This window comes from Anguilla anguilla, chromosome 2 (genome assembly GCF_013347855.1).
Source record: "Anguilla anguilla isolate fAngAng1 chromosome 2, fAngAng1.pri, whole genome shotgun sequence".
NCBI classification, from domain to species: Eukaryota; Metazoa; Chordata; class Actinopteri; order Anguilliformes; family Anguillidae; genus Anguilla; species Anguilla anguilla.
The window spans coordinates 5325843-5338952 of NC_049202.1; the positions used below are offsets into that span (position 1 = coordinate 5325843).

At 55.2% G+C, this 13110-nt stretch overlaps 1 protein-coding gene across 2 annotated transcripts in view; it reads left to right on the forward strand.

Annotated features, from left to right (window-relative positions):
- meis1a (Meis homeobox 1 a) overlaps nucleotides 1-13110 on the forward strand; it is a 78357-nt gene that overhangs the window by 33672 nt on the left and 31575 nt on the right. For both annotated transcript variants that reach the window (XM_035405789.1, XM_035405791.1), the window contains exon 8: nucleotides 3577-3722. In XM_035405789.1, the coding sequence (XP_035261680.1) occupies nucleotides 3577-3722 (146 nt within the window). The remainder of the gene's footprint in view (nucleotides 1-3576; nucleotides 3723-13110) is intronic.

The window sequence follows — 13110 nt, forward strand, 5'->3', positions numbered from 1 at the left end:
GGCCATTCGGGGTTGCCAGGGAGTGTGCCTCCTGCCTGTCCCTCACTAACAGCAGCGGGGGCTCCTGAGCGTTAACCTGATTTGTGCAAAGGAGTGGGGGGGGACAGGGTGATGGGGTGGGGGGGGGGGTTTGGGGGTGCAAGGGGGAGTTCAGGAGGGTGGGCATAGTTACAGCATGCAGGGGGTAATAAAAAATTCCTGTACTCTTTCACTCTTTCACTCTCTTTCTCTCTCTCTTTCTCTCTCTCTCTCTCCAACACTGTCTTTTATCTCACACTCTCCCTCACACACCCCTTCTGTCTCTCTTTCTTCTCTCTCTCTCTTTCTCTCCTCTCCCTCCCTGCCTCTCTCTCCCTCTGTGCTTCTTCCTCCCTCTCCCTGGCTCTCTCTCCCTCTCTCTCTCCCTCTCTGTCTCCCCCTCCCCCCATCGTCCCCCCCCCCCCCCCCCGGCTGGCCGCGGGGCATCCTCCACAGCCTCTGGCTCTCTCCCCGTGCCACCGGCCCGCTCCCTAATTGCCGCACAGCCCCTGCCACACACGAGCGGGCGGCATGGCAGCTTCCCTTCCTGTCCCTAGTGCCCCTGCGCTACGCCGTTACCCCCCTCCCCAGCCCCCCCCATCCCTAACCCCCCCCCCCCACGCCCCCCCCCCATCGCCACCCTGCTCCCCGCACTAGTTGCTGCCGACCTGTCACAAGCCATTAACGGTTGGCCAAAGTTACCCCCTGGCATTTCTTCATGGCATGGGCAAAACAGAGAGAAAGAGAAAAAAGAAAAAAAAAGAGAAAAAAAAGAGAAAAAAGGAAAAAGGAGGGAAAATGAGTGGCCATGGCTGGCTGCAGGACTAATGAGGCTGTGAGCTTGTTTATGGACCGGCATCATTTTTATGATTATTTCCACCTTTTCAGTCTGCCTTCGCGATTTGCCCTTATTTGGGCAACGGCGTGGGGGGGAGGGGGGGGGAGCGGGGGGGGGGGGGGTGGTGTTTTTATATTTTTCCTTTTTTTTAAAATGAAAATGGCATCCTGATGCTTTGCTGCTTTTTGCTCACAACTTATTAAAGAAAAACACAAGAAAATAGGATGGGGGGGGGGGGGAGGGGGGGGTCAATTCAGCATCCTCCCTCACGGAGGCGTGTGATTGGTGCCGTGAGACGGCGAAAAGGTAAACGCCATGAAAACGGAGGGCGCTCGGCCTCACAGACCCCTCCCCCCCCGATGCCAGCCTCGCTATAGGTCAGCTGGAAGTAAAATATTGAGAGAAGGAGGTTAAGTAGCTCATAGAGGAGGGGGAAGGATGAAAGCAGGCTTTAGTCAGCTCTAACAGAGGACACGTCAGATGCTCCCTCTCTCTCCTTCTCTCTTTTCCTCTCTCTCCTTCTCTCTCTGCCCCTCTCTCTCTCCTTCTCTCTCTTCCCCTCTCTCTCTGTTCCTCCCTCTCTCTCTCTCTCTCCCTCTCTCTGCCTTCCTCTCTATCCAGTGTTTGCCTGGTCGGAGCCCCCGCCTGCCGCGCCCCCCTCGCCCCCCCCCCCCCCCCCAACCCCCCTCCTCGCCTGGGACGGGCCCCGGGTTTATTATCTTAGGCTTTGTCGAACATGAACTGGACTTTAGACGGGATTGAGAGCATTTGCTTCCAATGAAAATCGGGTCTTGGATTACACCCCAGCGGCGCTCCGTCCCTCCCAGAGGGGAGCTGGGTAAATATATTTGAAGGGGAAACAGTAGGAAGAACAAACTGAGCATTAAGCCGAGGCTGTTTTTGGCTTAAGCTAATGATGTAATAGAAACTCGGACGGGGAGGGAGTTTGTGTGTGTGTGTGTGTGTGTGTATGGGGACGGACGGCGGTGGTAGTGGGTATTGGGGGTGTGGAGAAGGATGGGGGGGGGGGGGTGGTAGGTCAGTTCTACGTGGAGGGGAGAGAGGAGAGACTGCCCTTTGCTTAAAAGCTTTCACCATTGTATCTACATAAATCTCCACTTAAAAAAAAAAAATAAAACTTCTGGGTTTGTAAGGGTCGGCTCTCTCTCTCTCTCCTCCTCTCCCCCTCTCTCTCTCTCTCTCTCTCTCCTCCTCTCCCCCTCTCTCTCTCTCTCTCTCCTCCTCTCCCCCTCTCTCTCTCTCCCTCTCTCTCTCTCTCTCTCTCTCTCCCTCTCTCTCTCCCTCTCTCTCTCCCCCTCTCTCCCTCTCTCTCTCTCTCTCTCTCCCTCTCTCTCTCTCTCTCTCTCCCTCTCTCTCTCCCTCTCTCGTGCGGCCGGTGGTCTGAGTGTTTTATACGCCGTGTCGGAGGGCCGCTCCTTCCCTAATGGCGTTTATAATTCAGGTGCCCAGAAGGCGTGCTTTCAGGAGGTCTCCGGCCCTCACTAATGGGGTGGCGGGGGGGTCTGTTTTTTAAGACCTCGATTGATGCACGCGAGGCCCGGGCGCAGAGAGCCGTCTCCGTCGGATCGCCGCGGATACTTCGGTTAATCATCGACGAGTCTGGCCCCGCAGGGGTGAGCGGCGTCACCCATGACGAAGGGTTAAAACGACTTCTATCCGCCTGGGCTATTGAGTCACGCGTTCATTGTTATTTTCTCTTTCTGTCAGAACGCTTTGCTTGTGATGGGTAAATAACTTCATGGCTATCCTCGCCGCCGCTTTGGTCTCTGTGTTACGGAAAACGTCTCTCTCTCGCTAGCGCATACATTAAAAAAAAAACATTCGGACTGCGCCCGTTGAAATCTCCAGCATTCTTTTGGGGTTCGTCTCGCTCGCTTTTTCTTCAAATTATTCGGCGTGGCGGATAGCTTAATTTCCGCAATAACAACAACAATAAAAAGCTATGTCTCTGCGCGGGACGCGGGGGGGGACGCGGGGGGGGGAGTTTCTCCCAGCTTTACGGAACTGTTGATGTTAATTGGGGTTATAAATAACAGCTGCGGAGTCGCGCCGCGTTCGTAAGAACGGGGCCCAGAACGCCGTTCGGCGCCGCGTCGGAAACGCGCCGCTAAGCTCCCTCCCCTCTTCCTTCCCGGGCCCGCCGTCGCGGAGAAAGGCGCTTAGCGGAGCCTTATCGTGTGCCGACAGGTTGCCGCGAGCAACAACGCCGCGTTGTTATTGAAACGCTCCGATTCGCTGCCGCGCTTTTGGCTTTCTGCTCGTTCTTAAATTCTCTGCATCAGGAGTAGAATAGCGCCCAGTCTACTGTACATATAGTGTGTGTGTGTGTGTGTATGTGTGTGTCTGTGTGTGTGTGTGTGTGAGTGTGTGTGTGTGTGTGTGTGTGAGTGTATCTGGGACAATAATGTCTTTGAGAGTTGGGTAAAAAAGTCTTTTGTGCGGTTCTGTGTGGGTTGGGAGGCTGCGTGTTGATCACATGCAGCAGTGAGGGGGTTAAGCTCTGCTGCTTTTGCGAGTGTAAAGACTGTAAACGATTCTGGAAGGGAGACTTTTTTTGGGTGTCTTTATTTTTTTGTTGTTGTTGTTTTGTTTCTGAGTGTCATTGTTTGCCTTCACCCTTCGTCCAGCCGGAGCCGGAGTGGGCCTCCTTTAGGGCGTCACTGAATACCCCCTCTCCTCCTCCTTTCTTTTTTCGGCAGGTGACGGTTTGGACAACAGCGTGGCCTCGCCCAGCACGGGGGACGACGACGACCCCGACAAGGAGAAGAAGCGCAACAAGAAGCGCGGCATCTTCCCCAAAGTGGCCACCAACATCATGCGGGCGTGGCTCTTCCAGCACCTGACCGTGAGTAAAAACAAAAACACGTCTTTCCTCGTCCCGTCCTGTCCCGTCCTGTCCAGTCCCGTCGTCCCGCCAACCGCTTCTGCTTCTCTTGGGCCCCGCCCCCGCAGCCCCGCCCCTGCCCCCTGGTATTCTCGGGGGCCCCTATGCCACCATCCCGCGCCGTGTTGTATCTCCCAAAACACTTCACTGTGAAAGTATCACATGGGCCTAATCTCTCAGCTGTCTCACCAAAACGCTGTCGGAGTTGTCGTCTTGGTGTCGGGGGGGAAACCCAGGATTTATTTGAAGCCAATCAAATCTGCCCGGGGGGGGGGGGGGGGGGGGGGGTAGATGTTACGGAGATGAACGTTATCAAGCCGAGCGCAGTCGTGTTTTCCCCGAGCCGAGACTCTCTCGTTCGTCTGACTCTTCGCCATCTGCCCCGGCGAAGCTCGAGCTGTTAGCCGCGATCGCGCGTCTGAAAGTTAACGATCGCGTGTTGAGTGCAGATAAGAGCGATACAGCGCACTCAAGGGGGAAGTGCATGAAGCGTAGGGGGGGGGGGTGGTTTGGGATGGGGGGGGGGGGGGGGGGCGACCGCACCGCTGAATTCTTATCGCCTCATCGCTGCCAACGCGGCAGCCACATCAAACGGGCGCTGCCGGCTGCCGGCTGCCGGGCTTTCTGTGACGGAATGCTGCCGCCGCGCTCCAGGAACGGCGGAAGTTGCCGTGGGTGACGGGCAACGGGCGCCCGCCGTGCCCGCGCCACCTGTCTGATGTGGGCGCACGCCTCCTTGGCAGCGGTTTGTCACAAACTCTTCTTCTTCTTCTTCTTCTTCTTTTTCTTCTTCTTCTTCTTTTGTTTCGTCGTTCGTCTGCAGCGATGGCACCCGGAGATGGGATCGATGCGTTGGCCTGTCGAGCGGGTTATCAGACGTAAATAAATCCTGGTAGTTCCCGGTGTTTTTTTTTTGTGGGTTTCCCAATGGTGTCACGGTGAGGGGGACTGCTGAACGTATGCCGCCCCCCCCCCTCTCAGAGCTCGAGCACTCCGGGTGGGCGTCGAGCGATAAGGCTGTTGATACTTCGCGAAACGAGAGGTGAGAATGTCAATACGGGGCTGTGTACGGCTCAAACAGGCCTGACATTTTCTCTTAGTCGCTCGTTTTCTGTTATCTGAAGCTTGCGAAACCGTGGGAGGGGTGGCGGCCCTGGTAGACGCACCAGGTGACGGGGGGGGGGGGGGGGGGGGGGGGGGGGGGGGTTGGGGGTGGGGGGGGTTTACGTTCTGCGAAACCCTGCAGCTGGGGTTTGTAGACCCCGATCGCTTGTGTACGCGCTGCATTAGGAAGCTCGCCGTGCACAGCCGAGATCTGATTTTATCTGCGAGGATTCTCGGCGCGTCGAGCGGACGAAGACCTTTCTTTCTGTCTCGGGGGGGAAGGGAAAGGTGCTTTCAGACGGGGGCCCTCAGATCTGATGCTCTCGCTTGTCTTTGTAGCGCGAGAGCACGGAGAGAGGAAATTTTGCTTCCTGTCACTTCGGCCAAAAGGAAACCTATCACTATCATTATTACTATTATTTTTTATTTTTACCCACGTTGCCAAGTGTTGACGAAAGTCCTTTTACCTGACTCAGGCATGCAAACGGAACGCCCTCCCACCTCTGTCTCGCAGAAGACCTCAGCAGAGAGTTGTCTGAAATGGAGCCATCTGTTTATTTATTTATTTATTTATTTATTTTGCGGATGTACATATGCTGGCTGCTGGAGGGGTGGCGGGTTGGCGGGGTGGGGGTGGGGGTGGCGGGTTGGCGGGGTGATGGGGGGCGGGGGGGGGTTTGGTAGGGTGATGGGGGGGTTGCCTCTGATGTGAGTGAGGCTGTTTCTCCTCCCTCTGCCCGGGCCTGATGACAGATTCATGAGGATGGGCATTAATTATAAAGCAGTACATTCACGGTCGTTGATTAGCATGTAGTGTAGAGAGGAGGGGGGGAAAATGGGATGCCTGGTTTAACCCCCCCGCCCAGCCCCCCCCCCCCCCAATGATGTGGGAACTCTGTCAGGGAACGCCGTGAGCTCTGGCTGTTGCCGTGGGCGGAGGGGGGGGGGGGTGGGGGATCTGCGGCTGGTGGGGATCCCCCCCCACCCCCGTCTGCGCAGATCTCTGGGTGAATTGGCGAGCTCTTGCTGGGGGCCGAGTGCGAGGCGGGGCCACCAGGCTCGTGGGGGGCCTGTGGCAGGGAGAGGGAGAACGGCATTCTGGGATCGTGAGGTCCTCCCAAATAGATGTCAGTGGAGAGATGTGCGCTCTAATGCTCACTCCCACCCCTCCCCCGTCACTCCACGGATCTGTACTGATTGTGGATTCACTGGGTGTGGGTTCGGCCTTATGGCTTTCACCCATCCATGCTCCACAGGTCAGGTGGCAGAAGGAAGGAATGAGAGTTTTGGCATGCGGTCTGCCCAACTCTACCTCCCCTCTGATAGCAAACCTCTTCATAGTATTCTTATGGGCCTCCGAGCTGGCCTGGGGTGCTGTGTGAAATAAATGTGAACAGTGCTGTGGAGGTTTTGGACAAGTCTGAACGCCTTGCTCATTTCGTCCTTTTTTCAAGGAGGGAGGGGGAAAAAAATGGCTGCCTCTAGTTTTGGCCGGCAGGTGGTCAGGAAGGCACCGCTGACCACTTCCTGGCCAACGTGACTGCCTCCTTTTTCCTGGTACCACCTGTGGGGAAACCGGCCTGGTGTGTGTCCGGCCTGTCACAGATGCATTGTGGGTGGGCGTGTGTGGTGAAAGTCGTGGCGGTTTCGGTTTCGCGGGGGGGGGGGAGGGGGGGAGCTGTTCTTTGTGGCTTTCAGGCGTGGGGGGGATTGCGTGCTGACGGACGGTTTCGCAAAAGCAGTAGCGCTAAGGAACAGGGCCTCTTCATCCTCTGCAGTCAGGCCGGCACTAAGACAAGGTTAGTTTTAGCTTTAGCTAACCGAATAGCTTTGTTTACATCCAGATTTCGGGGCCCCGCCTCTCGTCGGTACGCAAGAACGCGATTCGCCAGAGCGAGCGAGAAGGAGCCGCAGTCACAGCTCATAAAAGCAAAAACCGCAGCATTTCCAGTTTTTTAAATTTATTTATTTTTTAACGGGTGTTCCAAGTAACAAAAAAAATTTGACTTGAAGGCGCGATCCCCGTTAATGCAATTAGGCCCTAATTCACCGCCCTGAGCAGGCAGATGTAACAACGCCAGGGCGGCCATTTCTGCCCCCGGGGGAAGCTCGCTTGACAAACCGCCAAACTCTGCGGCGTTCTGAGCAGAAACAGGTGTGGAACACGGCGGTGTTCGTCGCCACGGCTACGATAGCATAGCCGCGCCGCACAGGGGAACCCGGGGTCTGTCCGCGGGATGGGGGGGGGGGGGGGGGGGGGGGGGGATGGGGGGTGAAAAATCATCTTTGCCACGGCGTCTTAGAAAACCAGGGACCCACTGCCCTCCTTTGGGCTCCTTGATGGACTTTTGATGATTTTGGTGGAATAGGGCGAAGGGTGTCCCTGGTGTTTTAATGCCCTGTGGGGTACTTGGGGGGGGGGGGGGGTTGGCGGGGGGGGGATTACAGATGTTCAGCATGTGACCGTGCCGAGCACTGCTGCTCAGACAGCCTCAGACTGTGGAGTCTTTTGAACAAGGTAGGGTTGGGGGGGAGGGAGGGGGGGGGTCGGGGTTGGTTGGAGTTGGCCAGGCAGTGGGGGCCTTTTCAGATTTCTCTTGAAATAACACGCGGTGTGACTCATGCTGGGGAAATGAATGGCTCTTTTTTAACACACTCACCAAGTATTTTTACTGTTTTTAAATATTTCGCCGTGGAGGAACCCCTCGATGCGTTGGGTTTCTATTGGGCGTGGCTCGTTTTGTAGTGTAATAATGAAAATGAAGGCTGTTACTCAATAAAACTGCATGAAAAATGTGGTGGAGTGTGCAATCTCTAAATGTCGGTTGGTGAAATAGTGCTAAGGTTGATTTTCCTTGTAAATTGGATTTGATTTATTTCCTGTAGTTGGTCATGAGCGCGATGTGTGATGTTTCCTGGGTGAAACGTGGAGAGCTGTCACGTGACGCCGAACATTAGCACTTGTCTTCGCAGTCAAACCACCTTCCAGCCCCATCGCTATGGCGATGGCGTGCCAGGATGACATCATCGATGGTGGGCGTCGCCTCCGGGCCTCTTGGAGATGCGCCCGTTGGATCCGTGTCAGAAAGCGCTCGAAATTCCAAAACGCCGTCAGTCTGTCCCGCCCGACGCGACGCTCGTTAGTCATCCTGCAAAAAAGAGGCGGAGCTCGATGGCGGCTCTGGCATCAGGCTTGTTAAAGCAAGCGGCAGTTGATTTAAAAACAAAAAAAGTCAATAAATAACCGAATGCATCGATTCCTCTGCTTTTTTTAGGGGGCCGGCGGCTAGTTTGGTGTTGCCCGCGTTGGTAACCCTGTGTTTTTTAGCTGTGGTACAAAATGTCCCGCCCCCCCCCCCCCCCACAGCCCATTGGAGGCGAGGAGAAAGGGCGCTTTCTTACCCCGACCGGAGGCATGGTAGCAGTTAGGCCGAGCGCTCCTGGAACGACCTCGCCGAAGAAAAAAAAAAAAAAAAGAAAAGAAAAGAAAAGGAAAAAAAAAAGTGCCCAGGCCGTTAGGGGTCGAAGGTCAGCCAGGCCTCAGATGCCATTAGTCACTGGTTGTTTATTGCTGGAGCCCTTGGATGTCAGCGCGCTGGTCACCCCTGGCAACCCGGCAGCGCCATGCGGCCACGGCGCTGGTGGGGAGTCTGCTTCTCATGGCTCAGACCCGCATTTATGACTTGGTTTCATGCCCCCCGTACCCCCCCCTCCATACCCCCCCACCCCACCCCACCCGCATCTCGTGAGACTCGGAACGGGGGGGGGGAAAGTATAAATCAAAAAAAAGTCCTGCCGCCTCCTCTCCCCGAACTGAAAGGAACCCCGAGCTTGGCCTCCGCTCCCTGCTTACACATTGTCTTTATGCCCATTCATGTATGACAAGAGAGAGGGAGAGAGAGAGGGAGCGAGAGAGAGAAAGAAAGAGAGAAAGAGAGAGAAAGCCCATTCATATTAATATTTGTAAATTCAATTTAGCGGCCTGTGGTCTCCGATTATTTCTTAATGTCGTCCAAGCGGCCGGCGGGATCTTCGGCGCCACCAAATTAAAAGATAAAGAGAACCGGAGAAGTGTTGGGCAGAGAGGCTTGTCCCGCCCCCCCCCTCGGCCACTCCCCCCCCCCCCCGGCGTCCCGCGTCTGGACTCGCCCCGGCAGCGTCCCGTGTCCTCGTTTGGTTTCGGCTGCGCGAGCACCTTTGTTTTGTTTTTGTTTTAGTATTTCGGGTTATGGTGGACGCCTCTTTGCCCCCTTCGCCGTCGGACGGGGGTTCGACTCCCTGCCCCTCGCTTCTCCGTCGAGCTCTGGTGAGCGAGCAGGAGGGGGTGGGAGGGTTTGGGGGGTTGTTGGGGGGGGGGTTTGGAGTTCTGGTTTTGGAGGGGGGGACATTTGGAAGCAATGAGCGGACCCGATAAAAGGTCGGTGGGCGAGAAAAAAACGAAGCAAAGCAGCTGAGTCAATTTAAGCACACCGGATTCCCAGAGAGCTGAGATGCGTTCAGTCCCCCAGCGTTCCCCCCCCCCCCCCACTCTTCTGCCCTCCCCCCCTTCGTCCTCCCCTCCCACTCCCCCCTCCCCCCTTCCCCCCCTAGGGTCCCACACCTTGTAGTGAAAACATCATCAATTACCCGTCTGACAGGCCCCTGGGACCTGGAGCAGACGCTCTTTGGGACTCGTCTTTGTGAACCGAAAAAGGAAAAAAAAAAAGGTTGTGGGGAGGGGGGGTTGGGGGGGTTGGAGGGGTTGGAGGGTTGGGGGGGGGGTTGGAGGGGTTGGGGGGTTAGGGGGGGAACCAGCGTGCAGCTGCATTCATCATTGCCAGCTCTTACACACTGACAGGGTAAATGGCAAGTGTTTCTCTATCAGAGGATGAATTAGAGGGAGACAGGACGGCCCCGGCGGCCGCCAGATTGCTCTCGGGGAGAGGGCGACGGGCACCCCCGTCAGCTCACGAACCGTCGGCCGCGCCCCCCCCACCCCCCCCCCCCCCGGGTTTGAAAGGCCATCTGGGGGGTGGGGACTGGGGGGGGGGGGGTGATTGATGTTTGCAGGATGCGCCTAACCCCCAGCTCTGCTGCACTCCAAACCCACCCCCCCAAAAATTGCGAAATGGAGTCGGGTATAGGAGCCCATTACTACTGTTCTGTCTCGTCCTGTCAGAAAGGAACTGGTTCTACCCCCCTCTTATTCATGTGTTATTCCCTTGGCCGATTCTCTCTCTCTCTCTCTCTCGCTCTCTCTCTCATTCGCTCTCTTTCTTCCTGTCTCTCTCTTGCACTCTGTGCTTGTTTTGGTCCTTATCTTTAATGTTCCTGAAGGGCCGGTGAACCTAAATTTGTGCCACCTTTGAACCATTCTACAGTCGATCAAGGTACCCAAAGGGGAGGTGAGTTTCACAGACGTTGTGTCTGGGTCGGTCAGGGGGCAGACCACTACCCAGGGCCTGTTTTGGGTAGGACGTGAGGTCGGTCAACTCTGAGCATACGAGATAAAGTCTCCATTTTGGCTGGGCCTGGGTGCATTTATAAAACACATTTTTATTCCCTTTCCGAGTGGCTGCGGAGCGCGGGCAGTTAGGCTGAGGCCTGTCTCGGGACGTCCCGCGAGGAGGCTGGGCGTGGCTGACCCTCCGGGCCGCTGGCACCGAGCGGCATAGCGCCGCTGTGGCGTTTTCATTAGCGGCTGGGCGCGAGGGGTTAGTGGGAGTTGGCGGCGGCGGCGGCGGCGGCGCGGGTTCAGCTGCATGTTACCGGCCCGAGCAGAGGCCGTTTCCAAGGCCCCGGTCGGCGTGGAAACCGTAGCGATTCTGTTTCGTTGTTTGGTAGGAGGAGTCGGTCTGCGAATCCCAATCTGAACTCACACCCTTCGCCCCCCCCCCCCCCCCCCCCCGCTCCCCCCCCTCTCCCCTCTCCCATCCACACCCCCTCTCTACCTGTCAGGCCCCAGAATGCACTGCTGCATTTCTCTGATGTGTAAATTACCTCTCCCCACCGTGTGATATTTGTCCCTGTTTTTGATATCGCAACGTTATGTCGAAATTTGGCCGTCAAAGGCGCCGTTCGGTTGCCCGAAAAGATGAAAAGAGGAATAAGGTGGCCTTGGGCGGGGTCCTCCTCCCGCTCTAGGAGTCTCTGTCTTCCCTGGGTGTCTCGTAGCTTCGCCATGAAAGAAGACACTTGGACTCAAATGTACTCTGTTAGAGTTGATTTAACACTGAATATTTTTACTGTGGGTGGTGACTGAAACAGAAGAAAGCAGTTTTTTATTTTGTTGTGGGGGACGGGACGGGGGACTAACAATGTCTGGCAGGGCTGTGGGAGGCCTGTCAGGGTCAAGGACAGGTGCTGTCATCTCTGGACCCTGGTTTTGGCATGCTGGAGTTGGGAGGAGGGGGTGGGGGGGGGTCAGCGGTTCTGTGTACATCAATAACTGGCTGCCATGTTGGGGCAAACACGGCTGAGGAAAAGCACCTTGTTAACAACCGTGCTGTTCCTCCGCACTGCGTCTGCGTCTGCGCAGTGGGGGGAACAGCTATCCCAGCATGCACTTCACCGGCTCCCTCGGCCTGCTTCTTCAGCTTGTGGTCTGCCTCAGTAGTCCCCGTACCTCACCATGTGAGTGGAGTTACCGTCAATGGAAGTACAGGCAGGAGAATAGCACTTCTGCTTAAAGCGCTGCTTCCTCAGTCTCCCTCTATACTGTGGCACTTAAGGTTGTGCTGTGCGTTGATGGAATGACCCCTAGAGTCAGCCGTGATGCGGAACACGTGCTGCTCTTCGTCCCTGCTCTTCAGCCAGACCTTTTAGCGTGCGCTTTCGTACGTCCATCACGGTAAGAGCTTCTGCTAAATGGCCAATATGGTTAATGAGGAAGGGCATTACTGGCCTTCTCATATTCACAGCCTTCCTGCTGGTCCTTGCTTGGCTTTGTTACCCGTTTTTTTTGTTTCTTGGCATTCATTTTCTTTTTGTGTGTTTTTGTGTGGATTGGGAATCGCGTTGCTTATAATTGAACAGTTTTCGGAGTTTTGACTCCAAACTGGGTTGTGCACGTGTGCACGATTATCTGTTGAAGTGCATTGCTTAATACTACTACTACTACTACTAATAATAATAATAATAATCATCATAATCATCATAATCGTCATCATCATCAGCACAGTAGTGATGCTGATTGAATGTAGTCTGGCTAGTATTAGTGTTAGCATTTTCTGTAGCGACACTTTAATTAGCAGCATTTGGTGGATCTTTGCCATGGCGGCCTGTAGCTTGCCCCGTTCACTGCGTTTTATTTCCAGTGACTGCCGTCCCTTTCCGTAGTGGCCTGCTCAAGCAGCTCGCCCCCAGATAAACTGAGCCCCGTACAGTCACCCACCCGGCGGCTCGATGCTAATCAATTTGCACGTTAGCACGTTAGCACGATAGCACAAATGGTTCATCTTAACGAGAGTCCACCTTAATGCGTGGCTTAGACCCGGCGAGTGACGTCGGGCCTCGTTTCGCTTCTGATTTTGGGGAAGAACGGAACGTGCTGGAGGAAGGGCTGGAATCGGATCGAATGTTACGTTATTAGTTTATTTATTTATTACAGTAAATCTACTGGCCTTTTTGCTCGTCCCAGGTGCTGAAATGAAATGATAATGCACCAGGTGCAGTAGGGTTGCAGGGCTCCCCTCTTAACGCTGCAGGCCTGCTCGATTCGCCAGCGACCGCCCTGCCCAGGCGAGAGAGAGAGAGAGAGAGAGAGTGAGAGAGAGAGAGAAAGAGGGAGAGAGAGAGAGAGAGAGAGCTGTCTGTTGCCACTTTCCTATTGTTTGTTTTCCGAGCGTCTGGCGGAGGGGATACTGGGAGGAATTTTAGCCAGTCATTAACACAGCTGCCATCGATGGGAAATAAATTAAACGATTTTATGCCGTCATCTGCGAGAGCGCAAAGTGTTTAATGGAGCGAGCGAGGCCCGGGCACGCTGAATCCCCCAAACCCTTTTAAAATGCCTTTATCTGCGCTGCCATTGATTTCTCCTGGCTAAGAAGAGTGGGGATCAGCGCCGAGGAGGACACTATTAAACCTCCTCTCCCATTGTGTTTGCCCAAACTGAATCTAAAGTTAGCTTGTGTTCAATAATTAAACATGATTTTTTTTTTCTTCCTGATTCTTTTTGAATAATGGACCGGGGCATTTTTTTTTTTTTGCTGGTGTAGCAATCTTGGCCTTTTATGTCGATTGCGATGAGGATCGTGCCTCCCAG